Source organism: Mustelus asterias, chromosome 1 (genome assembly GCF_964213995.1).
Source record: "Mustelus asterias chromosome 1, sMusAst1.hap1.1, whole genome shotgun sequence".
Taxonomy (NCBI): domain Eukaryota; kingdom Metazoa; phylum Chordata; class Chondrichthyes; order Carcharhiniformes; family Triakidae; genus Mustelus; species Mustelus asterias.
In genome coordinates this window covers 64,933,369-64,959,558 of record NC_135801.1, presented here as the reverse complement: position 1 = coordinate 64,959,558, position 26,190 = coordinate 64,933,369, and the positions used below count along the sequence as shown (strand labels likewise).

The following is a 26,190-nucleotide window of genomic DNA, read 5'->3' as shown; positions in this document are numbered from 1 at the left end:
AAAAAAAATCTGGGAAATTCCTCTCCGACCCCCTGAGGCGATCGAAACGAGTCCAGGACAGAAGAGCTGAACGCCAGAGGTGAGGTGAGAATGACTGCCCTTGACATCAAGGCAGCATTTGACCAAGTATGACATCAAGGAATCCTAGCAAAATTGGAGTCAATGGGAATTGGGGAAAACTGTCCTCTGGTTGGAGTAATAGCTGGCAGAAAGGCAGGTGATTGGAGGTCAATCATCACAGCTCCAGGACATCACTGCAGAAGTCCCTCAGGATAGTGTCCTCTGCCCAACCATCTTCAGCTTCTTCATCAATGACTGTCTTTTCATCATAAGGTCAGAAGTGGGGATGTTTGCTGATGACTGCACAATGTTCAGTATGATTCTTGATTCCTCAGATACTGAAGCAGTCCATGTCCAAATGCAGCAAGATCCTGGACAGTTTCCAGACTTGGGCTGATAAGTGGCATGTAGCATTCGCACCACACGTGCCAGGCAATGACCATCACCAATAAGAGAGGATCTAACCATCACCCCTTGACATTCAGTGGCTTTACCATTGCTGAATCCCGCACTACCAACATCCTTGGAGTTACCATTAACCAGAAACTGAACTGGACTGGCCGCATAAACACTGGTTCTTAAAGCAGATCAAAGGCTAGGAATTCTGGGGTGAGTAACTCACCACCTGACTCCCCAAAGCCTATCCATCATCTAAAAGGCACAAATCAGGTCTGTAATGGGATATTCTCTACTTGCCTGGGTGAGTGCAGCTCTAACAACACTCGAAGCTTGGCATAATCCAGGAGGACAGCCTGCTTGATTGCCATTTGGCCCATCGAATCTGCACTGACTCTCCGACAGAGCATCTTATGCAAGCCCACCCCTATCCCTGTAACCCCACACATTTATCAAACTAATCCCCCTCAACTACACATCTTGGGACACTTTAGCATGGCCAATACACCTAACCTGCACATCTTTGGACTGTGAGAGGAAACCGGAGCACCTGGAGGAAACCCATGCAGATACGGAAGAATGTGCAAACTCCACACTGACAGTCACTCAAGGCTGGAATCAAACCCGGGTTCCTAGCGCTGTGAGGCAGCAGTGTGAAGCATTGTGCCATTGTGCTGCCCAGAATAACAAAGACCAGTTCCTGAATGATTTCTAAAAAATATTGTAACAATAGAACTATAAAATAACATCTGGGCCAGGTTTTCTGGCTGTTCTTGCCATTGGGAAGTTCCAGTCCCTCTGTCGGCAAGCCCCTGCCCCTGCGTTTCTTGGGAGGAGCAGTGGTGTATAGAAGCTTCTGATCCTGAAGCTGGCCAATGGCCGGCTTCTCCACCATGCGAAACATACCACAGGGGCACGTGGAAAATCCCATCCTCGTTTTTATCACAAAAAAGATGCTGCAAAAGTCATAGTGAAAGTGGAAGTGCTTGAGACACTAGATGGGTTACAATTGATAAAATACAGGAGGGATTAGAAAGGTTGGTTATACTAAAAGTTGATGATTCACCATGACTTGATGGAATGCATCCGAGAATAGTGAGGAAAGTAAGAGAGGATAACCATAATCTCCCAATTCTCCTGAGAGAGAGGGGAGGTTTTAGAAGACTGGAGAATTGCAAATGTGACATCCTTGTTTTTTTTAAAAAAGTTAGAAGGATAAACCCAGCGATGACAGGTCAGTCAGTTTAACCTCAGTGTTGGGAGAACTTTTAGAAAGACTAATCTAGGACAAAATTAACAATCTCTTGGACAAGTGTGGATCAATTAAGGAAAACCAGCACAGATTTGTTAAAGGCAAATTGTGCTTAATTAATTTGATTGCTTTTTTGATCAGATAAGAAAGAATTGATGATCTTAATGAGGCTGGTGTGATGCATGTGGAATTCCAAAAGCTGTGAGATAAAGTGCCACATATTAGACTAACCAGAAAATTTGAAGCTCATGGAATAAAATGGACTGTGGTAACATAGGTGCAAAGTTGAGTAAAATGAAAGAGGAGGAGTGGCAAATGGTTGTATTTCAACTGGAGGAATATATATAGTGGGGTTCACTAGGACCACTTCTTTTCTTGATATATGTTAATAACCTAGACTTGGGTGTACAGGCCACAATTTCAAAATATGCATATGGCAAAACTTGGAAGCCTTATGAACTGTGAGGAGGTTAGTGATAAGACTTTAGGTAGACACTGTTGTAGGGTAGAATTGGCAAACACATGGCAGATTAAGTTTAATTCAAAAAATATGTGGAAGTGGTACATTTGGTAGGAAAAATGAGGCAAGGTAATATAAAATACCAGTTACTTGGATAGATGGGTGACGCTGGGGTTGTTCTTGGAGAAGAGAAGGTTGAGGTGAGATTTGATACAGATGCTCTAAATCATGAAGGGTCTAGACAGAATAGATAGATATAATATGTTCCTATTGGTGGAAGGTTGTGTGCAGCAGAGAACACCAATACAAGGTGAATGGCAGTAAGAATGATGATGAAATGAGGAAAAATCTTTTTTATGCAGCAACTGGCTAGGATCTGGAATGCACTGCCTGAAGTTATGGTCGAGGCAGATTCAATCTGGGATTCAAAAGGGCAATAGATAAGCACCTAAAGGAATAGGATTTGCAGGGCTACTGGGAAAGCATGAGGGAGTGTGTAAGCAACTGAGCTGATCTTGCAGAGAGCCAGATGGACAGAGCGGGCCAAGTGGCATCCTGTGCTGTAACCATTCAATGATTCTAACTTCTCTATCTCATTTTGTCTTTTCAACCCTTCAGGGGGTTATGGGCTAATTAGGGGTCAATGCGATTGGAGGATCAGTGAGTGATTATGCATAGAGTTGGATTTTCTTTCTGCCTAAAATTTCCTGGGTAACTAGTCAGGTAAGTAAGTTGGATGCCTCTGATCCTAATGCTTTTTTGGAGGTTCCAGACATGGGAATTATCCATTCGAAATCTAAACTTCCTAGACAATTACCATGTAGACAGTTGTTGGGACTTCCAAGGGATCCCACAGTGCACCTAGCAGGATACCTTCAGGATATGACCTTCTGGAAATCTGAAGTTCTGGACTATTGTCTCTTTTAGTATCCTATGCACTACAAAGGTACATAGATGCAATCTTTCATTGCTGTAACATGTGTAGACTTAAGTGCAATATCATGAGTCAGTGAGTCCAACTTACATTCAGGTATGAAATTGCAATTTTCTGACCAAGTCATCAGGGATGGCATATTTATATGCATTAGCCTTGAAAAAGCGACATGTGTATTAAAGCATGTTGAACAGTCCAGTGTTAAGTGTAAAAAGGATGAGTAGACACAGAAATATCCATTCATGTAAATCACAAACTCTTCAATGAGCAGTGAAACAGAACTTGTCAATTATTCTTTGCCTGAGTGTTCAGGTGATGGGGCTGCAATAAACAGTATTAACATTTTAGTGAAGAGATCCAGTTGGCCCAAGCATATGCATCAATTCAAGCAGTGATGATGTGTAGCTTAACTAAAAAATAACACAATACGATATAAAACTGGAGATAGGGCCTGGGTGGGATTGCTGTCGGTGCAGGCTCACTGGCCTCCTGTTTACTGTAGGGATTCTATGGATTCTACTGTGGATGTTGAAGTCTGAAACAAAAGCAGAAAATGCTGTAAAATCTCAGCAGATCTGACGGCATCTGCGGAGAGAGAATGGAGCTAACGTTTCGAGTCTAGATGATCCAGACTTGAAACATTGGCTTTATTCTCTCTCCACAGATGCTGTCAGATCTGCTAAAATAACACAGTGACCTTTTCAAACTGCTTCAGCTGGAGGATTTCAAGTGTCAACTGCAGTTATGCTAGTGATGCCAGTTCCTCAAACACAAAGGAATATTGTGGACCTTTCTATAAATGTTTTTGGAGCTGTTCTCTTTTCTGTGAATCAAATTTTCTTTTAACAAAATTAAATTTTCTTAAAACACTACAAACAATCATTACAATTTTCTAAAACTCTATCAGACTAAGTATTGGACAGAATGCTAATAAAAGTTGGTACAAATCCTGAAGGCAGAATTATGATGGAACAAACCCGCCTATAGCAGAGTGGCTTACAAAGGATTGAGAACCTGCTTGTTGCAGCCTTGAGCTTTCTTATGGTTCTTTATCTTTGCCATGTTATTAGCATCTCACCTCCTGATTTCCTGAGCGTTACAGGCATGATGATGACCTTCAACGATCAACGCAATGGTTATTGATTATTAAATAGGGGGCCAAAAGAGAAAATGCTGGAAAATCTCAGCAGGTCTGGCAGCATCTGTAAGGAGAGAAAAGAGCTGATGTTTCAAGTCCAGATGACCCTTTTGACAGATGCTGCCAGACCTGCTGAGATTTTCCAGCATTTTTTTTTGGTTTCAGATTCCAGCATCCGCAGTAATTTGCTCTTATTAAATAGGGGGACCTGAGCAGGGGTACACCTGGCTGAATTCTGTGGTGATTTTTGAAGCTTCAATAATCACAGGAATGGAAATGAGATATGGGAAGCCAGAGGCTTGTGGATCATTGGTGAGAGATTGGAGGAGGCCATCTCCGCAGGCAACAGAGTATATGCTGGTCCAGATCGAATGCCTGCACACTTAGTTTGGCAGTTTAAATTGGATGGAACCAAAGCCTCTACCTGTGTGTTCAGCACCTCACTGAAGTGCAGCAAAATGCTTTCCAGCCAATAGCTAGCAAGAAAATGCAGGTGGGCATGATAGAGAAGAGAGAGAGTGCACATTGAAATGGAGAATCCGTTTAATGTACTCCCTATTCTCATGTCTTGTAACATTCTCCCACATCAATGGCAGGGCTCCTCATAGGTGTTATATTAATGTCCTGAAGAGCATAGTCCTTATTTCCAAAGAGCCACCCACTAACTCTGCTTGGAGGTGTAGCAAACACAGTATCCAACTGTGGCTTCAAGACTCTCATTTTCCCCCACTTTGCTTCTTACTTTTGTCTAGCACTACTTGTGTGCGCTGTAACAGTTGTATGTACTTCTTGGGGACTCTACAAATCTTACTTAGTCCTTCTGCTTTGCCATTTTCATTCAGTGCTGTTGTGATTTCCTCCTGATTGGTGTTAGTCGTCCTTCCATATTTTGCAGCAACCTCTTGTTTTTCTCAGGTTTTCTTCATTCATAAGCTGATTGAAGTATTGGCCTCATCTATCTTTGATTTCATCCACTTTTAATAAGGTTAATTCACTTGCATCCTTGATTGTATGGATATTTCCCACATCTTTTGTTAACCTTATCTCAAGCACCGAATATTCTGAAGATATCACCTTTTGTACTAGATCCTTGGAAACTGCTGCTGCACTGATTTTCCATCCTCTTCTCACCAAAGATGGGACAACCACACTGAAGGCAGGAGTTTATATAGACTAGGCCTTGCTTTCAAAATCTTGCCCTGGAATTAATCACACATCTGAGAAGTTTGCTTCTAGCAATCCTGAAAACTAAATTTGAAACAAATATTAGGAAAATGTTCTTTACTAAAAATAGTAAATGGTGAAAATAATCTGCTGGACATTGTAATAGAAATAATAAATATTAACAATATTCAGAATGCAATTTTTGTTAAAGAAATAGGTTGGCTAACATGAGTCATGAGCTTTAATGAAAGTTATGCCTTATTGCAATATTATATTACGCATCGGGAATGATTTGACACTGAAGAAAGTGACAATTTTTACACTTATTTTTGACATAGCATGAAAGAAACTGACCTGGCCCACAAGCAATGGAAAGGAGCAAACTGCAAACCATGTCCAGTAGTTCATCCTCGTCCTGTATGTGGAACAGATGGCCATGTCTACTCTTCTCCGGTAGGATATATTTACATGGAAAACATAAGATGTTTAATCATTTTTATTTTAAAAGTTTTAATTATGTGGGAGTGCACTTGTCAACCTCGATTCAGAATTTGTTTGTAAAGAAAGGATGGAATAATTCTGCTCATAATATATTTTTCATTGTACAGTGAAGCCCCATTGTAACGCGCCCCGATTTAGCGCGAAATCGAATATGATGCGATGAATCATTGGACCCTTTTTTTTACTATTTCCGGTTTAATGATTTAGCGCGACCCCGATAACATTCGTGATAACATTTTATGGACCCCAACCATCACGTTACAACGGGGCTCCACTGTATTTAAAAAGCACACAACTTGTGTTATTTTTAAACCTTTAACTCAAGCCCACCCGAGCTGTCGAAGTTGGCGGATATTCCATGGTTACGATTGCAACAAAGAGTTGTTAGTTCTGCAACAATAACCTCTGTGTAATTCAGACCTAGTTGATTTTAAACAAAATATTTAACCCACATTGATTAAGAACAGTATTGTTCCCGTACAGATATTCTGCAATATTACATTAATTGATGAATTAATACAACCTGTTTCTTCCACAAAGTACAAGCTGATATGATTTGCAGTTTCATGGGCTATCATGAAAGTGAAAAGATTTCCAATTGCCCCAACGGGCACTTTAGCTTTTAAAGGGAACAGGTTCTATCATTCTGTTATTTGGCTACCTTTGACTGCAAGTATCCCACCAAGATAGGTTAATGGTAGGGCGTTGGGGAGAGTTACAGAACAAAGAGATCTAGGGGTACACGTTCATAGCTCCTTGAAAGTGGAGTCACAGGTGGACAGAGTGGTGAAGAAGGCATTCGGCATGCTTGGTTTCATTGGTCAGAACATTGAATACAGGAGTTGAAATGTCTTGTTGAAGTTGTACAAGACATTGGTAAGGCCACACTTGGAATACTGTATGCAATTCTGGTCACCCTATTATAGAAAGGATATTATTAAACTAGAAAGAGTGCAGAAAAGATTTACGAGGATGCTACTGGGACTTGATGGATTGAGTTATAAGGAGAGGCTGGATAGAGTGGGACTTTTTTCTCTGGTGCGTAGGAGGCTGAGGGGGGATCTTATAGAGGTCTATAAAATAATGAGGGGCACAGATCAGCTAAATAGTCAATATCTTTTCCCAAAGGTAGGGGAGTCTAAAACTAGAGGGGACAGATACAAAAGAGTCCAGAGGGGCAAGTCCAGAGGGGCAATTTTTTCACTCAGAGGGTGGGGAGTGTCTGGAACAAGCTGCCAGAGCTAGTAGTAGAGGCGGGTACAATTTTGTCTTTTAAAAAGCATTTAGATAGTTACATGGGTATGATGGGCATAGAGGATATGGGCTAAATGTGGGCAATTGGGATGAACTTAGGAGTTTTTTTAAAAAAAGGGCGGCATGGACAAGTTGGGCCAAAGGGCCTGTTTCCATGCTGTAAACCTCTATGACTCTAAGATGATGTTACCTTTGAGCTGTTTGCGAAATAAACTAATCTCTTCAGCCTCCAACTCTAACCTGTAACCTTTGTTTAATGTATTCACCAATGCACAGACCAATTTTTTTCTACTTATAGCCTTGCAGGCATCCATAGTTCTCAGTAGTTTTTCAGTGTTATCAATTACTGTGGTATGTTGGTGCCCTTGAGCAACGAGCCCCTTTTCTAGGTATGAGCCATCTCCTAACCTGAGGTTTTTTTTTGAAACCTCAGCATTCACTATCTTTTAGCTTCCAAATTGTCTTGTTCTTGTTGCTTGCCTTTACTCCACATTTCTCTCTGGCTAGCATGCTGCGATACTTGACTATTTAACCCTTCGAAAAAGTGCCTGAGTGGAACCATTCTTGGTCAATTTTCATTTGTCCCATTAATTTTCTTTCCGGCCTTCTCTTGGATCATCTTGGAGTTTGCAGCTGGTTAATATTGCACTTGCATAAGAAGCCATAGCATAAACATATTGCTTTAAACGTTCCTTTGGCCATTTTGCTTTTGTTGATTATGATTCATCAGTTCCCCTTTACTCCACATACAAGAGAGCCTTCTCTGACACATTTCCTTGTTTTCCTGTTTAATCTTGTATTAGCTCATCTAAGCAATCTATAATAATAACTTGTCAAAGTTTTATTTGACCAATACTGCCATCAAATACAGACCGAGGGATACGGAAAGCTACAGTGCACTATATTATCAGTAAATCATGAAGACACACACAGATGCATGAATTCAGTACAAGTCATTCTTGGCTACCACATTATCCTATCCACAGATCTTGGCATTGGATGGTCAAGTGATCTTTGCTCACCTCCTGTTGCATAGTCCTGATATTGAGGATAATATCCAGTGTATTTTTTTTGCTCTGCCTGATATAGGCAGGTACACGAATACTTTCTTAATTAACCATTCTCACCTACACTTTCCTGACTTTCACTCAAACATGTACATGTATGACTCCCAGATTAATATCTTTTGGTGAATTGTGCCCAGGTGATTTATTCCAATTCACCTCTGGACAGTCCCAGTTGGTGATCTAATTTTCCTGTTTCTATCTTGTGTCATCAATCAGTTCAGTTTTACAAAGTTTACCATTATTATCTCATTCATAAACCCTAAAGGAACTTTACTGTCCAATAATATATCATCATCTTTAAAGCATGGATCAAATGTACCCATTCGGTTTGTTATGACTTAACCAAGCCTCCTCTTGGACCATTTTTATTTCCCCAAATAACCTTTTATATTGTGCTTGAATCCGTTTTATCATATCAGAATTGTCCCAAATCCAGACAGTGGTATTGTTGACTGATTGGACTTGACCAGTTTAATTTTATTTCCCAAAACGTATTTTATTTCATACAAAGCATTGGGAGGGAAGACTACAATGCTATCTTTTCATTCAATAAAAAATTGTTATCCCCTTAAACATCGGATGAATTTGCCCTCTTGAGTGCTTGAAAAAACAACACATTTCCAATTTCAAGAACAAATGGTGTTACAACAGGACTAGACAGGATAGATGCAGGGAGGATGTTCCCGATTGCAGGGGAGTGCAGAACCAGGGGTCACGATCTAAGGATACGAGATAAACATATAGGACTATGATGAGGAGAAATTTCTTAATCCAGAGAGTGGTGATCCTGTGGAATTTTCTACCACAGAAAGCAATGGAGGCCTCATCAAGGAGTTAGATAACTCTTGGGGCTAAAGGGATCAAAGGATGTGGGGGGAAGGCTGGAACTGGTTACTGACTTGGATGATCAGCCATGATCACAATGAATAGCAGAGAAGGATTGAAGGCTAAATGGCCTACTCCTCCTATTTTCTATGTTTCTATGTCTACATTTCTATGATTTTATACCACTGTGCCGCCACCATTACTGGGTATGTTCTGCTGGTGGAACAGGATAAAACCTCAGAATGATGGTTGTTTATGTCAGGTTGCTGTTTGATTAGTATGTGAGATAACTCTCCCAGTTTTGGCACATGTTCGCAGCTGTTAATAAGGAGCACTCACAGGGTCAACAGGGCTGAGAGGCCAATGCGGTGGTCTGTCTGGTTTCATTCCTTTGAGACTTTTTAGCGGTTCAATACAACTGATTTGGCTTTCTAGGCCATTTCAGAGGGCAGTTAACATTGCTCGAATCACATGTTGGCCAGACCAGGTAAAGACATCAGATTTCCTTCCCTAATGGATATTAGGGAACCATATGGGTTTTTATGACGATCGACAGTGGTTTCATGGTCATGACTTTTAATTCCAGATTTTTTTTATTGAATTCAAATTCTACTATCTGCCATGATGGGATTCGAAACCAGGTCCCCAGGGCATTGCCATAGGTCTTTGGATTACTCGTCCAGTTACAATACCACAACACCACCACTTCCTCCATTCAATGAGATATTAGTTGATCTGGATCTTAACTCCATCCACATGCTTTGGCTCTTTATCCTTGTATACCTTTGGCTAGCAAAAATATATCAATCTCGAGTGATTAGTTGAGTCAGCATCCACTGCTTTTTGTGGGACAGAGTTTAATTTTCATAACAGAGAAGTGTTAATGTTCCTCAAGGAAGGAGAAATTCACCCTCTTTATCTGGCATAGTCTACAAATGATTCCAGTCTTACAATGTGTGGTTGGCTCTTCATTTCCTCTTCATGTTGACACTTGCATAACAGCTAAACAGAACAATAATAGAATTCACTACAAGAAATTCTGTGGCTAAAAAAGGCCCATCTCCACTTTCTCAGGGCAACCAGGGATGGGAAATAAATGTTGACCTTGAGAACACTGTCCAGATCACAATAAATGGAAGGAAAATAGGTAATCCAATCAGTGGGATTAAAACCAAGCATGTGCACATTAGATAAAATTACCTAGAATTTTACAGGATAGGGACAGGCCATTCGGCCTGACAGTTCTATGCCAATTTATGATCCACACAAATATCTTACTATTTTACCTCACAGGAACACGAGACCAGGAGGGGACCATTCAGTCTATTAAACCTGTTCCTCCATTGAATGAGATCAAAGCTGATCCATATCTTAAATTCATCATCTGCCTTCGCGTTTTACCCTTATATATTCCCCATGGCTAGCAAAAGGCTCGAGTTTAAATTCTATATTAATTGGGGCGGCACAGTGGTTAGCACTGCTGCCTCACAGCGCCACGGACTGGGTTCGATTCCCAGCTTGAGTCACTGTTTGAGTGGAGTCTGCACGCTCTCCCCGTGTCTGCTTGGGTTTCCTCCTGGTGCTCCGGTTTCCTCCCACAGTCTGAAAAACATGCTGGTTAGGTGCATTGGCCATGCTAAAATTCTCCCTCAGTGTACCTGAACAGGCGCCTAGAGGATTTTCACAGTAACTTCATTGCAGTGTTAACGTAAGCCTATTTGTGACACTAATAAATAAACTTTAAATGATGAATTAAATTCCACCACCTGCCATGATGGGATTTGAACCAGGGTCTGCAAACATTAGCCATTACAGCCACCTTCCCTATCCACACATTTGACATTGATGAATTGTTAAGATGGCAACCAGGGTTCAGCTGACCTTTCCAACTTCAACACAATATATAAGAAACTCCTAAAAAGTTCAGAATTGCATCACATTGGGTAGGATCGGCCCTTGGAATGTAAATATCAAGGTTATTAGGGGCAGAATAATACCTTGGGTGGGTTCTGCATCAAGAAGTCAACGGTATTTTGATTTCCAGGCCTGATTTTGGAATGCATCCAATAGTACCTTGATTGGGGCTAATCAATCTAAAAGCTGGGTTAGAGGCCTTCATCCTGCCCAATGAGTGCTGAGGAGCGTGGTGACCCACCAGTGAGATCATGGCCAATACTTAAAGGGTCCCCTGACATGGGACAGTGTACAGGGACTTGGCAAATGTAGGACCGAATACAACTTCTCTGGGTAATTTGACATTGAACATTGTGCAGACTGCTAAGATGATTGCCTATATTTTGAACTCTACTGTCTCCAAAGTGTGGCACAGTTCAGAGGTTCCATTCTTTTTAATCCAGAGCAATTCCTCACTCCTTAAATGGAGGAGTTGTATAGTTGTTACCAAGTTTCCCAACAGAGATAGCAGTGCCGTTGGAGTGAGGGAAGATGTGGGGAAGATGGGCCAAACCAGCAGCTAGATTCACTTGGAGCTCTCCTGGGTGCAGGCATCCCTGCGAGATGTGAACAGCTAATGCCAACCCCTGGCAAGGACAGGAAGCCAAGGAAGACATATGCAGTGTGGGAGGAGATGACGAAGTAGGTCAATGATGTCAGAGATACATGATCCCAATGCCAAAAAAGGCTCAAGGACCTAATGAGGGTGGTCAGGGTGAGTAAATTCTCAGCATGTGCAATCCTGGGCCAGTGCTACAGAGCGTGCTTGCAATTGTAAGAGAAAAATGAGTTTGGCTGGTCCTCAAAGGCAGCATGATTCTACAAGGACACAGCTGTCTTCAACAATGTCATTGCATTTCAAGCAATGCTCCAACTGTAGGGTGGACTTTCACAGAATGAGCATATTACGCACGAGCACAGCATCCAAGCTGTCACACACTCAGCTGATAGTGGATTGGAGGCATACCATAGATATTTTAAAATCATTACTGAATGCGTATTTACAAATCCTTTCAAGAGAAGATTGGTGAGTACCAAACCTGGAAGTTCACAGTCGTTTCGAGGAGGAGGCGCTGATGGTCCTCCTGGAGTATAGGCAGAGGCAAGATTGGAAAAAGGCCTGGGTCTGGTGAGATGGCAAAAGGCTTATGCAGATAGAGGAAGAGGCAGGGACGGTGGTCGGCATCATTCAATGAAGCTGGTTACATAGTTCAGATATTGAAACCCTGACAAACCTCATTATCTGTAGTATCAGATTTTCATTCAAATGTCCACTGTGTCTGTAGAGTCTTATCATGCATGTTGAACATTAAACCGCCTTGTCCTCGAGCTAATGTGCAAGATCTTTGATGCCTACTCATCCCCCTTACTTTTGTCTCTTTTTTAAAGGAGAAGCCTCTTTCACTCACCCTCTACCAAAGGCCATGCCGCCACTCCCCTCTGAGGAGGAGAAAAATCCCTCAGACAATGCAGCATCACATCCTCTCTCAGCACAAAGCACCATCAGAGATATTGGTACCTCAGCAATCACATTAAATGGGTCCTGCCAATACTGGTGAGGGCACCTCACGGTTGCATGTTCAGCTTCCAGACAGTGTGGTGAAGCAGGTCTTTGGAGGACTGAGGAGTGTCAGGGGTGATCTGGAGTCTGATCTCAGGTCAGAAGGTAAGCCTCCTGTAAGGTGGAACATGCTCAATGTCCAGGCTGAGGTACTTTGAGTTTTGGCTGGTATGCCAGAGGGGATGCGTGTTCTGGCCTGGACTGTGGAGTGCCCAACCAGGCCGTGAGCACTGTGATCACCCACTCTTCAGAGCGACAAGCTTCTTAGGTGGACAGATTGATGAATATCCTGGAGGGACATACTGAGCATCTAGTGAACATCATTATATGCTCTGACCTGGACACCTTTGCTCTGGCTCTGAGCTCAGAGAGCCAAAGCCAGGGCAACAAGGAGAATGGGCATTTAGCCACAATCCCAGCTCTGGGGGCTTCACCGGTTGGTAGGGAGGACCAGCTGGTCCTTGTGCCGGAGGATGAGCAGCAGCTGCCTCCATCTGGAAGCATCATTCTGATGAGGGAAGCATCTTTTCCATTCACCCGTTATTTATACAATCCCCGAGTAGTTTTGCGGTGATTGAACAGTCTCAGCAGGAGTCTTCTAAAGTAGCAGGCCTTTCAAGGCCACAGTTGCTCTAGGACACTTGCTGAGGTCATAAATGATGAGTCATACCTCTCCAGTGCAGCACCAAGTGAGGGGGAAGCATTGCATTGGAGAACCTGTAAACGCACTAAACAAGATCCACATTAGTCACCAAGAGGGACAGCTGGGTGAGTTGCATATTGTTTGCTAAAAATCCTTTCACATTTGTAAATAAACACACATCTCACAAACCCTCATGCTGATGCTTTAATTGTGGGCTGTGGCACTTGTATCAAGAGGTTGAGGAAAGCTTGATAATGTAGATGCAGGGCAGGAGGGCTCCTGTGTTCATATTGGAAAGTAAATGATGTGTAGGTATGATGGTTATAGGACTCAAACATAACACATGAGCAAAGGATCTTACTGACGAGCACTGTGTATCATTACACGGGCATGTGAGACATATTGAAATATCTGGTGTACTAAAACTTCCCTGGTATCATGGCCATCCATGTGATCATGTCCAGGGCCTGCCACCTGAACATTGGTGTATTCCCTTACCTCATCCTCTCCATCATCCTCTGACTATTGACCCCTATCTGCCTTGCCCTCATCCTCCACAGCATCTCCTTTTTGGATAGTTATGGAAGGCACAGCACACCATTACCATCAGGGACAAGTGTGAAGGAACTTACTGCAGTGCCTCTCCAGATCTGTCCAGGGACTGAATCCTATCTTCAGGATTCCGATGGTCTGCTCGACTATTGCCCTGGTGCGTCTGTGACACTCATTGTATCTCCTTTGTCCCTCAGTCTGGGCACGCTCACAGGTGCCATTAGCAATCTCTTCAAGGCTACCCCTTGTCACCTTCATGAGCCATCCAACCAAAGAATCAGAGCTACTAAATAGTTCTGGCACCTGTGAGTTATGAAGGGTGAAGGAGTTGTGGCTGCTGCTCAGGTACCTGGTGCAAAGCTGTATAATCCGCTGTTGGTGGTCACAGGCCAGTTGGAGGTTCAGTGAGTGGAAGCCCTTCCTGTTGATGAAGGTGTAGGGCTGTCCATCAGGAGCCTTTATGGTGACGTGAGTGCAATCAATGGTCTCTACACCTTGGGGAAACCTGCAATTGCCCTAAATCATCAGGCTCTATGCAGTTAACTTTGGGTTTTTTGTGTGATGGCGATATAATTCTCTCCCCTTCAAAACATTGCACCAATGAAGACCTTTATGAAGTGGTATGCAGTAGATTGTGTAATGTCACTGCGGCCTGCTTGTAAAAATCCTGTGCTGAAGAAGTTAAGCATGACAGTAACATTCAAAGCTATAGGCATCAAGGGCCACCTTACAAAACTTGGAGCTGATCTCCCCTCTGAGCATGTTACAGAGTGATGTGACTGTGACTCGTGGTAACCTGCATCTTCTGCAGATAGCTCAATCTCTGCCTGTAGACTCTAGGGGCTGCATAAGATCTTCTATGCGTTGACTGAGGATTTTGATGTGCCGCTTGACCCTCTGGGCCTCTTTTACATGCAAAAACAGTGCATCCTGGACCTCCTGCTCTGCTCATTTTCCTGTCACTCTCCTCCTCCTGATCCTCCTCTTTTCACTGGAGGTTGTTTATCCGACCAAGACTGCAATGCCCATATACCTCAGAAACTTCACAGCCCTGGGGGATGACCAAGAAAAAAAATCTGAGGAAAGGCCTCTATTTCATGATTTTTAAATGGATTGTCTGCTCATTAAAATAAGCATTCCTGATGTTATACAAGTACTAACTACTACTCTGGGCCTCTGGGCTCAGCTGTAGTTTTGAAACCCATCCTACAAGCTTATCCATGAAAAAAACAGATTTCACATATGTCGCGATGCTGACTCTATAAAGGCATATTATGATCTTCAGAGCATATTATGGTGATCAGTTAGTTTAGTTTAAAGTTTATTTATTAGTCTAACAAGTAGGCTCACATTAACATTGCAATGAAGTTACTGTGAAAATCCCCTAGTTGCCACACTCTGGCACTTGTTCGGGTACATTGAGGGCGAATTTAGCATGACCAGCAAATCTTTTGGACTGTGGGAGGAAACCAGAGCACCCGGAGGAAAGCCACGCAGATACGGGGAGAACATGCAAGCTCCACACAGACAGTGACCCAAGCCAGGAATTGAACCCGGGTCCCTGGCTCTGTGAAGCAACAGTGCCGGTCAGTAGGTCAGCAACAGTCTTAAATACAACTTGGAAATTAACATAATGCGGGTGGGGCTCTGACTTTTAAGTCCACAAGCTGCATCATTCAAAACCAGTTTGATTTTGTAACTGCAGCCCAACGTTATCACACCTGACAATGTCTCCTGAGGCGGGGAACGCTCCCTATTTGGGAGCACCTTATTCAGGCTTATATGTGGAATTCACGCTTGCTATTGTTTGAGGATATACCCAAAACACAAATCCTGATTCCACGTACAGAATTTTCCCGTCCCTCCTGCCATGTGAATCGTAGCGGGTGGGTCACAGACCCACGCAAAGGTCCTTTGACCTCTGACGGGATTTTCCAGCATTGGGACGAGTGCAGCTGAAAAATCCCGCCCCATGTCTCCCAAGTGAGAACCCTAACACAGAGCTTGGCAGAAACAAAATCATCCTGTGTAAGTGTAAAGAACTCGTCCATTATCTTAATTCTATAGCAATGGCTTTCCGCTCAGCCATTCCAGGTGGACAATACCAGTATGTGTCATGATACTAAAACTGCCTGGAAATATCAAGTTTTTATCTGAAGATCCAGATAGACCTCGACAGAAAACAACAAAAGAGACAACAGCTGCAGCCAAAGGCTGTGTAATCTTTGCCTTTGAGGATCTGGAGGCCATACATCTTAAAAGAGCTTCCCAGCTTGATTCAAGTCCATCTGTAAAAAGAAATTGACCCCCAGATACCTAAATCACAATTGCCCAGCTTTGTGACCTACTGCACACATTCATCCTTTTAAGGGAATCCTCCAACAATCTGAATATCTAATTTTAGTTGCTCGAACCCATCTGAACTGCAATTCAAAAGTGGACAAAAGACTCTTTTCTTCTTTGGGCCCACAACAATTGTTCTACTATGAACTAACATATGAACTATGAACTATTCTTTTGGTTTACAACTTGTAAAAGTATACTATTTGTGTTAACTGTACCTTTCTTGTGTGTATGGAGTGATTGATGTGGCATTTGGGCTTTAGGGTTGAATGTGTGAAAATTGACAGTTTTTATTTGAACCCACAAAAGCTTGCTGATGCTATTTATAATTGACCACATACCTTGGAAGCTAAGAACCACACATCTTTCTCTCCAAAACAACAGTGAATATGGACAAAAGGGAATAGGTTCTTCAGTTTATGTCTCCTCCTCTGTCTATAAGAATACTGTATACTGAAAACAAAGTAACTTATAAAGCTTGTGACAGTGGAAAAGGAACCAAATATTTCCCTTTCTCCTTGTTTATTTCATCAAATTTATTATTTTTCTCTCAAATCAATCTACAGTTTCTGATGATTGTTAATTCGTCCATTTGGAAAAGATCAATTTTAACCAAGATATACTGGCTACTCTTATGAATTCTTTGAAATAGATCATGAATTATGCTAACTGTGGGTTCAGGATCATACTGGGCATATGTGATGATGTTATTAATACTAATTGATAAAATTACAAGTTATGTTGCTGAACAGAAAGACATGGTCTCAAAGCTTTTTCCCCTTGCACTGAGGATAACTGCAAGAATGCCAAATTTCAAAAGATCACAACAACTTATACCACAGGAGAAGAGCTGCTGATTGATTGGCAAGTGACTCTGGCCAAGGCATTGCCATGGAGAAAGCAATGGGGACCTATTGGCTCTCCAAGCTCTTTGGCAATTCAAAAAGGTACAAGGCTTGAACATATTCCTTTTGGTTGCAGAGAACAGATCCCTGCAAATGAATGTATATGTTGATATAGCAAAGTGAGCTCAGAATGAGTTCAACTGATTATCTTAAATTGGCTTTTAGTGTAGTGTTTAGCACACTCAAGATTGTTCAGAAACTGCTGCCTAATCACAGGATCGCATCTAACAGTCGTCATTTTATTTTGGTTTTAAATCTGCTTGCTGATTAAGTACATAGGAGCATATGAATGAAAATCAGGAGTAGATCACTCATCCCCTTGAGCCTGCTTGCTCATAAGACTATGGCTGATTTGATTGTAACCTCAATTCCACTTTTCCCCCGATAACCTTTCACTGCCTCGCTTATCGAGAATCAATCTACCTCTGCCTTAATTATATTTAAAGATCCTACTTCCACCAGCTTTTGAAGACGAGTTCCAAAAAACTCATGACCGTCAAGGAAAACGTTTCTCCACATCCCTGTCATAAATAAGTGACTCTTTATTTTTTAAATGATGACCCCTAGTTCTAGATTCCTGCACAAAAGAAAACATCCTTTCTGTATTCAACCTATCAAAACCCCTCAGGATTTTGTATCATTCAAGTTTCCTCTTACTCTTCTAAACTTCACCAGATACAAGCCTTACTTTGTAAGGCAACCTGCCCATTCCAGGTATTAGTCTCTGAACTGCTTCTAATGCATTTACATTGTTCTTCAAATAAGGAGGCCAATACTGTGCACAGTAATTCAGATGTGGTTGCACGAATGCCCTGTATAACTGAAGCATAACCTCCCATTCATGGTGTAAGGGCTAACATGTTGGCCTGGATTGGCTGGCTAACAGTAAATGGAGAGTCAGCATAAATGGGTAATTTTTGGGTTGGCAGCATGTGACAAGTGGTGTGCCACTGGGATCAGTGCTGGGTCCTCAACCACTGTCATTGTGCATAATCTCCCTATTTTTGTATTGAATTCCGCTCGTAGTATACGATAACATTCAGTTAACTTTCCGAACACTTGCTGTGCCTGCGTACTAGCCTTTTGTGATTAATGCACCAGGGTATCCAGATTCTTCTGCATCTCAAAGCTCTGCAATCTCTCACCATTTAGATAATTTATTCTTACTTCCAAATTGAACAATTTCACATTTTCTCACATTATACGCCATTTGCTAGATTTTTGTCCACTCAACTTTGTATATTCTTTTGCCCTTTGTAGCCTCCTTATGTCCCCTTCACAATTTACTCTCTTACCTATCGTTGTGACATCAGCAAACTTAGCAACCACACCTTGACAGTGGTTGACGTCCCAGCACAGATCCCTGTGGCACACTACTTGTCACATGCTGCCAACCCAAAAAATACCCATTTATGCTGACTCTCCATTTCCTGTTAGCTAGCCAATTCTCTATCCATGCCAATATATTAGCCCTTACACCATGAATGGGGGCCAGTTTGGCTCAGTTGGCTGGACAGCTGATTTTTGATGCAAGACAATGCCAACAGTACAAATTCAATTCCTGTGCCGGATGAGGTTATTCATGAAGGCCCGTCTTCTCAACCTTGTGCCTCGCCTGAGGTGTGGTCATCCTCATGTTAAATCACCACCCATCGATGGTCATCTGGGACTATGGTGACTTTACCTTTGCCTTTTACACTATGAGCTTTTATTTTCTGCAATAACCTTTGATGTGGTGCCTTATTAAATGCTTTCTGCAAATCTGAATACAGTACATTCACCAGTTCCTCTTCACATGTGACTCCCTCAAAGAACTCCAATAAATTGGTTGAACATCATTTCCCTTGCACAGAAACCTGATTACACAGGATTTTTCTAAGTGCCCTTCTATTATGCTTTTAATAATACCTTCTGATATTTTCCCCCATGACAGATATTAAGCTAACTGCCTGTTGTTTGCTGCGTTCCATCTCCCTCTCTTTTTGAATAAAGGAGTTACATTTAGTACCTTCCAATCTAATGGAACCTCTCCCAAATCTAAGAAATTTTGGAAAATTAAAAGCAATGCATTAGCTATCTCACTAGCCACTATGTTTAAAACCCCAGGATCAGGTCCATCAGGACCCGAGGATTTGTCAGCTCACAGATGCAACAATTTGCTCATTACCACTTCCTTGATGATTGTAATTCTCTTGATTATCTCCTTCCCTTTCATTTCCTGACTTACAGCTATTTCTGGAATATTACTTCTGTCCTCTATAATGAAGACTGATGCAAACTACCTGTTTGCACTTCCACAGAGGGTTTATCCTCTCCTTGGAATTTTTCTTTCTCATTGGAATGTATTTATTCTCTGTATTCTGAAATATTCCCTTAAATATCTGCCGCACCATCTCCATTGACCTATCCCTTAACCTAATTTGCCAGTTCAAAGAGTCCTCTTTTATTCTGAACAACTTCCTGTTTGTCAAACTCTTAAGGGGTAGGTAAGGAGCAATTGACAATGATGGGTCTCAGACTTTCAGTAACCAAATTAAGAAAATAGTGCATTTTAAATGTTTGAATTGATTTAAAATGAGACCACGCATTTTTAATTTAAACTGTATAAAGCCATTGCAATTTTCAGCTGTAATCCCATTGCAACAATGTTATCAGAAAAGTTCAAATGATATAATACCAGACCCAACAGCAACTGTAACTGTAACAGTGGTTAGCACTGCTGCCTCACAGCGCCAGGGACCCGGGTTCAATTCCCTGCCTTGGGTCACTGTCTGTGTGGAGTCTGCACGTTCTCCCCATGTCTGTGTGGGTTTCTTCCGGGTGCTCCAGTTTCCTCCCAAAGTTTCAAAGATGTGCTGGTTATAGGATCATAGAGGTTTACAGCATGGAAACAGGCCCTTCGGCCCAACTTGTCCATGCCGCCCTTTTTTTTAGGTGCATTGGCCATGCTAAATACTCTCTCAGTGCACCTGAACGAGCGCCAGAGTGTGGGGACTAGGGGGATTTTCACAGTAACTTCTTTGCAGTGTTAATGTAAGCCTATTTGTGACACTAATAAATTAACAATAATAAACAAATCATAAACCTGAAAGTTTTCAAAGCATAATTTTTTTTTAAATCAAATTTCCTTTGCTTTTCACAGTTGCTCAATTTAACTTCAAGTAAAATGTATCCACACTGGAGTCTTTATATTACATCGCAAATAGCAAGCTTTCCACAATTCTGGCTGCTAAATCATAAATGAAAATGAACATTTTCAACAGCCATATTCAGACTTTCATGAACCTTAAAAATATTGATGTATGTAATGGGTTATGGATACCAGATTTTTTAATAATTCCAGGTCATGACCCAAGTTTAAATCAGTTTAAACATGACTCTGACCTAAAGTATCTAAAAAGTCATACCATATATGTACATAAAATAAAAAATCAACCTACTTAAAATAGCATATCCTTAATGAAAATTCATTGATTAAAATACTGATTTTTTTTGTTAATTTACATCTTAAATTTGTAGCTCAGCAAATGTTAAGACATTCACGTGCCCTTTTATCCAGGGAAACCCAGAGAATATTAGAGAAATTCACATCAATGCTTGTTGTGTTCCTTTTCACTATTTGAACAACTCTTCAACAGTTTGGGCTGGATTTCCTCCTCAGGAAACAGGAAGCCTGCTCAATTCTGGCTTGTGAACTCACCTCCATCTTTAGCCTGAAGGGAGGGGTATTTCCTGGGACTCTGGGCCTTCATTGGTCTGGAGACAGGTCTGCCATTCAGTGAGGCAGACCCAAGGTGGGAACATAGTCTCTGGAATAGGAAAATCAGGCCTGTTTTCTAATTAACATTGTACCCAAGGCAATCTCAGATTAGGCAATTTTATAAGATTAAAACTTGATTGATACCATCCTCAAAGAAGTGCTGCATTTCAAATGATCAGCAATGGTACTCTGCGCACTTGTTTTCCGGAGAATGGGTACAGATGAACTATTAAAATATCCTTAATTGTGCATCAGTTCAATAGAGCTAGCACACAAGAAACAATCACAGCAAATTTACTTACTACAAATATTCTAATTAAAAATGTAAATTATTACCAAAAGGTACATTGAAACATAAATTTGACAGTTATAACATGACTCTGTTAAATTCTGAAAGATAAAAACATTTTACTTGTAAAACTCTTCTCGCCTTCATTTCATGGTTTTCTTCCATGCAGCTGGTCTGAAACCCAACAGCTGCTGAATGCAGCTGCCTCATTGAAAATTTAAAAAATTCATACTGGAGATGAGCTCTTTATGAGCCCACAACAAATGTAAGTTAGCTCCTTAATAGGAGCAAGCCTGTTCAAGGCCCAATCCCTCCAACCCCCACCCCCCCAGCTCTCAGGAAAATGACAGGGAGGTGGGATTTCTAGCCATGCTGGTCAATGGTCATTTTCTTCTGCCTTTGTTCCCGTCCAATTGAAAAAGGGACTATTCCAGCCCACGAGTTCCTGATTCAAGGGTCTGGTCCTCTTGGCCACGTTCATACTTGATAACACCCCCTGCCATCTTGTCAGGAAATGAGTTTGGCAATTGTGGCATGCGTGATGCCTTTCTTTTGCTTTAAACTTTACTGCAGTTTGTGTACTTTGTTTTGATAGCATGTATGCTGTATTTGAGTGTGCTGTATCTGCAGCACTATATGTTGCTTCCCCTATTGTTGTTTGAGGACCACACTCAAGACACTGGTTAACTCACCCACCTTTTTAATCCTGCTTTTCTCCTGCTGTTTGTGCTTGACATGTCATGCTTCTAACTGCTCAGACTTTGAAACTAATTTAGTGACATGGCTAAAGTTATGCACTTTTTAAAATCTAATTGGGTTTTCAAACTTCTAATTCTAATTGATCTCAGTTTGTGTATTTGTCTAACTATGCCCGTGATAGCTCCCTAAATCTAATTGGTTAGTTTTAGAATTTTCTGTCCTTGCCACAGATTTCCATTATCCTTTTTTAAACCCTCCTCTGGCTCATCTCTGTTTATTGTTTGCTGATTTAAGTCTGTGCATGGCCTGAATGATTTGTTTCACATACATATGTATGGTAGAACATACATCTCCGGTGCACCTCAGTCTTATTTCTCACACGATTGTCCATCTTTTGTAGGTAGAATAAAAACCAAATATATCCAACTGTTTTACCTTTGTTTAATGGATCAATTACCATTTATAACTTGGTCATAACTTAAAACCCCCTAAATTATCAAGTCTGAACCAGTCATTGCTTTACACCTAGATAAAAGCAAATTACTGCTCTGATGTAGAGCCATCCAGACTTGTAACAGATGTTGTCAGACCTGCAGAGATTTTCCAGCATTTTCCTTTTTTGCTGTGATCTCTTTACACTTGTTATTTTCAAACCTTTAGCTCAAGTGCACCCAGACAATGCCAATGTTTCCAGACTTTCCATTAAATGGGCGCAACTATGAGCTATTATCCATGTGATTCAGACAAAAATACTCTTAAACAACAAACTTAGTATATATTGACTAACAACAACATTGTCCTCATGCAATGATTTACGTTATTACAATACTGAGCAATTAATACAGTTTGCTTCCTCCATGAAGTCTAAGTTAATCAGCCTTGTAGCTTCATGGGCTACCATCTGACTGTCCACAAGAGCACTGTAACACTTTGAGGGAAAATGTTCTATCATTCTGGTGTTTGGCTACTTTGTGTTGCATGTACTCAAACATTATTTTACCAAACTGAACCCATGCTTGAGCTGTTTACATAATTTCCTACTCAAAGCTATTATTGTCGTGGATTATGAGTGGCTGAGGTCCAGATGCTGGTCCTTGTAGCTTGCCAGCCAGACGATGACCCTTTTATTCCTTCTGTATCTGAAAACCATTTCTCATTCCATGCTTGTGTGGTGACCCCAGTCCCATGAATTTTGACTTTGTGTGACATTGCGTGGCAGTATATTTATGCTTTATGAAGTTAAAAATGTATGATTCCCCCTTGTCTAACTTGCCAGTTACAACCTGAAAACACTGAACACCTCTGTCAAACCTGATTTTCTTTTTCATAAATCTGTATTGACGCTGCCTAATCATACCATGATTCTCTTAGTGTTTCTTTACCAAGTGCCAGATTAGAGTATTTTCCCAAATTATGATGGCTAACTGGCCTATAGTTCTTTCTTTTCTCTCACCTTTTGCAGATTTGAAATTGTTTCACTGCCCGGAAGCAAAGCTGCTTGTTGCTGGGTGTTTTTGTTACTAGAAGGCTGGTTTTCAATGTTGGTTCCACAAGACTCAGAAATAGGACACTTGTTTTTGTAGTATATTAGGCTGGAGTTTTCCTCTCTTACCTGTGGCAGGTTCTATGGTTCTTGGGCCTGTAAAGTTTAGAGAGAGGCCAAAAATGATATTCCCGCTGGTGGGAAAACAGTTTGGAATTTTCCCCTTACCACTTTCGTGGTAGCTGATGGCAGGTTGGGTTTCCCGCTGAGCCATGGTGGGAACGCCCTTTGCATGTATACACTACAATATGAGGAAGTTGTGTTAGTGTGGCACAAAGAGGGATATAGAACATAGAACATTACAGCGCAGTACAGGCCCTTCGCCCCTCGATGTTGTGCCGACCAGTGAAACCAATCTAAAGCCCCTCTAATCTACACTATTCCAATATCATCCATATGTTTATTCAATAACCATTTGAATGCTCTTAATGTTGACGAGTCCACTACTGCTGCAGGCAGGGCATTCCACGCCCTTACTACTCTCTGAGTAAAGAACCTACCTCTAACATCTGTCCTATATCTCTCACCCCTCAATTTAAAGCTATGTCCCCTCACAGAGACTCATGGAGGGGGTAGGGGAGGGACACTGTGTTGTAATCAGTAAAGAAGGAACAGAAAAGCTCATTGAAAGAGAGTCATAGCCCCTGGCTGGGACCAAGAGGTTGGGTTGAGAGATTAAAGACAGTCCTGCGCATTCGAGAGCCATGCTACAGGGCTGTGCATGTCATGGTCCCACTCCAGGGAGAGGCAAGGGCTGTGTAATCAACTAGAATAAGGCACAGTTTGGTGTGGTCATGATCTTACTGTTGTTGGTCATAGTCTTTCCTGACTTAGTACTGAGCTGCAGGTGTGATGATCAGAGTTAGGGGAAGCATCTGCCACGGGGGCATACGTACTACAGAGGTGGGTATTCAAAAGATTCCTGGAGTGGGTATCTCCTCTATACTGACTGTGCACACAGACTCGAGATGAGGAGGGGTGAGGTCCATAGTGGCCATTGGCACATCTACAGTGAAGGGTTCAGGTGAGACCACAATGGCAATGGGATTCAGGATTACTGGATAGACTGAATGGTTATGGAAGCAAGCTCTACCCGCACACCATGGGATACAGGAAGATTGGAGGGGCCAGAACATTCTCAAAGAGGGCATCAGAGCTGGTCTTAAAATAAAATCTCAGCACCACTAGCTTGCATTCTTGAAGTTGTGTTACGGTTAGCAATTGAAACTGGAATAGGGCAGGGAGATGCTCCTGTGTCAGTGTGGGAGGAGTCCAGGGCTGGACTCAAAGGCCCATTTCAGGGGCACCTCAAACTGCTTGGATGTCAAACATTGGAATGCAGCCAGCGCTGAGAGACAAGAGGAAGATGTCCTTGAGCAAGGTGCATTTGGAGCCATTGCCTTTTATTGTGCTTTAACAAAAGGTTGGAGGAGTCATTAGCTTCACAATACAGTCACTCCATTTGAGTTTAACAAAGAGGTATGTGAGAATAGAAAATGCAAGCAAATGTCAAGAGAGCACAAACTGCTGCATATCTGCCACATCAGCAATGAAAACCTGTAATCTGCCTTCTTCAGTTGGCATGGGAAATGGTCCAAAGAGCATCCAGTCATTGCTGAAGTATACATTGAGCCTTTGGTAAGGTGGCAGGCACATTTCATGAATGTGTCCAAACATCTCTGAAGCTCTGTGCGAGTGCCAGGTTTGGCATCTTTGTCCCTAGATATGTGACTGGCCTCAGCTAGTGGTACAGATGTAGCTCTAGGGCATGACATTAGCTTTGTGTGTGTAAGTGGGAGGACCAGTATATTTGCACAGTGTTCATTAATCCCTTGGACCAATCAGTCCCGAGGAAGAAAAGGGATTGAATAACGGAGCCTGCATCCAATACTGCCACCTTGATGGCAGTAATCCAATTGAGGAGGAGGAGAATGTCTCCATGCAGCCTAGCCCAGCTTCAAGAGGAGGCCTGGCATGAAGACCATTGTCCAGAGGATCCCCAGGAACTCCCAGAGGTTGAGGAGATTAGACCAATTTTGTGGAGGCAACTCGCACGACCAAGGGTCTACTGAAGATGACTCTCCTGTCCAGAGATGAATGACAGACAATGCCATGGCCAGCTGTGCTTGTCAAGAGAGGTAGAGGGTCACATCTGCCACATTCTGTGGGAAGCTCTAAGCCCCATGGACTGGGAGGATACCCCCTGCAAAGGCCCAAAGATCATTCCAGGGATCTATAGGGGACCCATGCAGCATCTCACAGTCCTCAGCACATAAATGTATCAAGGAGGTGACAGATGCCCTCTACAATAAGAACCATCGTTATGTGAATTTCACATTCGATGAAGCTAGCCAGGCTGCTAGATTTTGAGGGTTTGCAGCTATCTCAAGCTTCCCTGGACTTCAGGGTGCAATCAATTGCACACGTGGCATTGAGAGCTCCATGGCAGCAGCCCCTGATGTTCCACTCCCTGAATGTTTAACTATTGTGCAATCATCAGAAGCACATGATGCATGTTTGTGCCAGTGACCTTTGGGCCTTTGCATGTTTGTGCCAGGTACCTTGGGAATTGTCGTGACTCATACTTCCTGAGTTACTCCCAATTACTCATATATTAGAAGGGCCTCAGCAAATACACGAATGTCTGTTTGGGGTTAAATGGTATCTGCTCAAAATTTGCCTGATGACACCAGTGCGTCATCCTCTGAGTCACTCAGAGAAGAGGTACAACGAGGCTCATAAAGCAGCACAATCCAACATCAAGCAGAACATTGGCATCCTGAAGGTGCATTTCCAATGCTTGGACCATTCAGGTGGGTCTCTGCAGTACTGTCCACAGAGGGTGTCTTGTATCACTGACGTTCCAAAGGGAGGATCTCTTGCCAGAAGGA

General features: G+C 42.1%; 1 protein-coding gene across 2 annotated transcripts in view; it reads left to right on the top strand.

Annotated features, from left to right (window-relative positions):
* Positions 1 to 26,190, top strand: part of spock3 (SPARC (osteonectin), cwcv and kazal like domains proteoglycan 3) — a 578,102-nt gene that overhangs the window by 364,318 nt on the left and 187,594 nt on the right. For both annotated transcript variants that reach the window (XM_078212462.1, XM_078212559.1), the window contains one exon: positions 5,743 to 5,857. In XM_078212462.1, the coding sequence (XP_078068588.1) occupies positions 5,743 to 5,857 (115 nt within the window). The remainder of the gene's footprint in view (positions 1 to 5,742; positions 5,858 to 26,190) is intronic.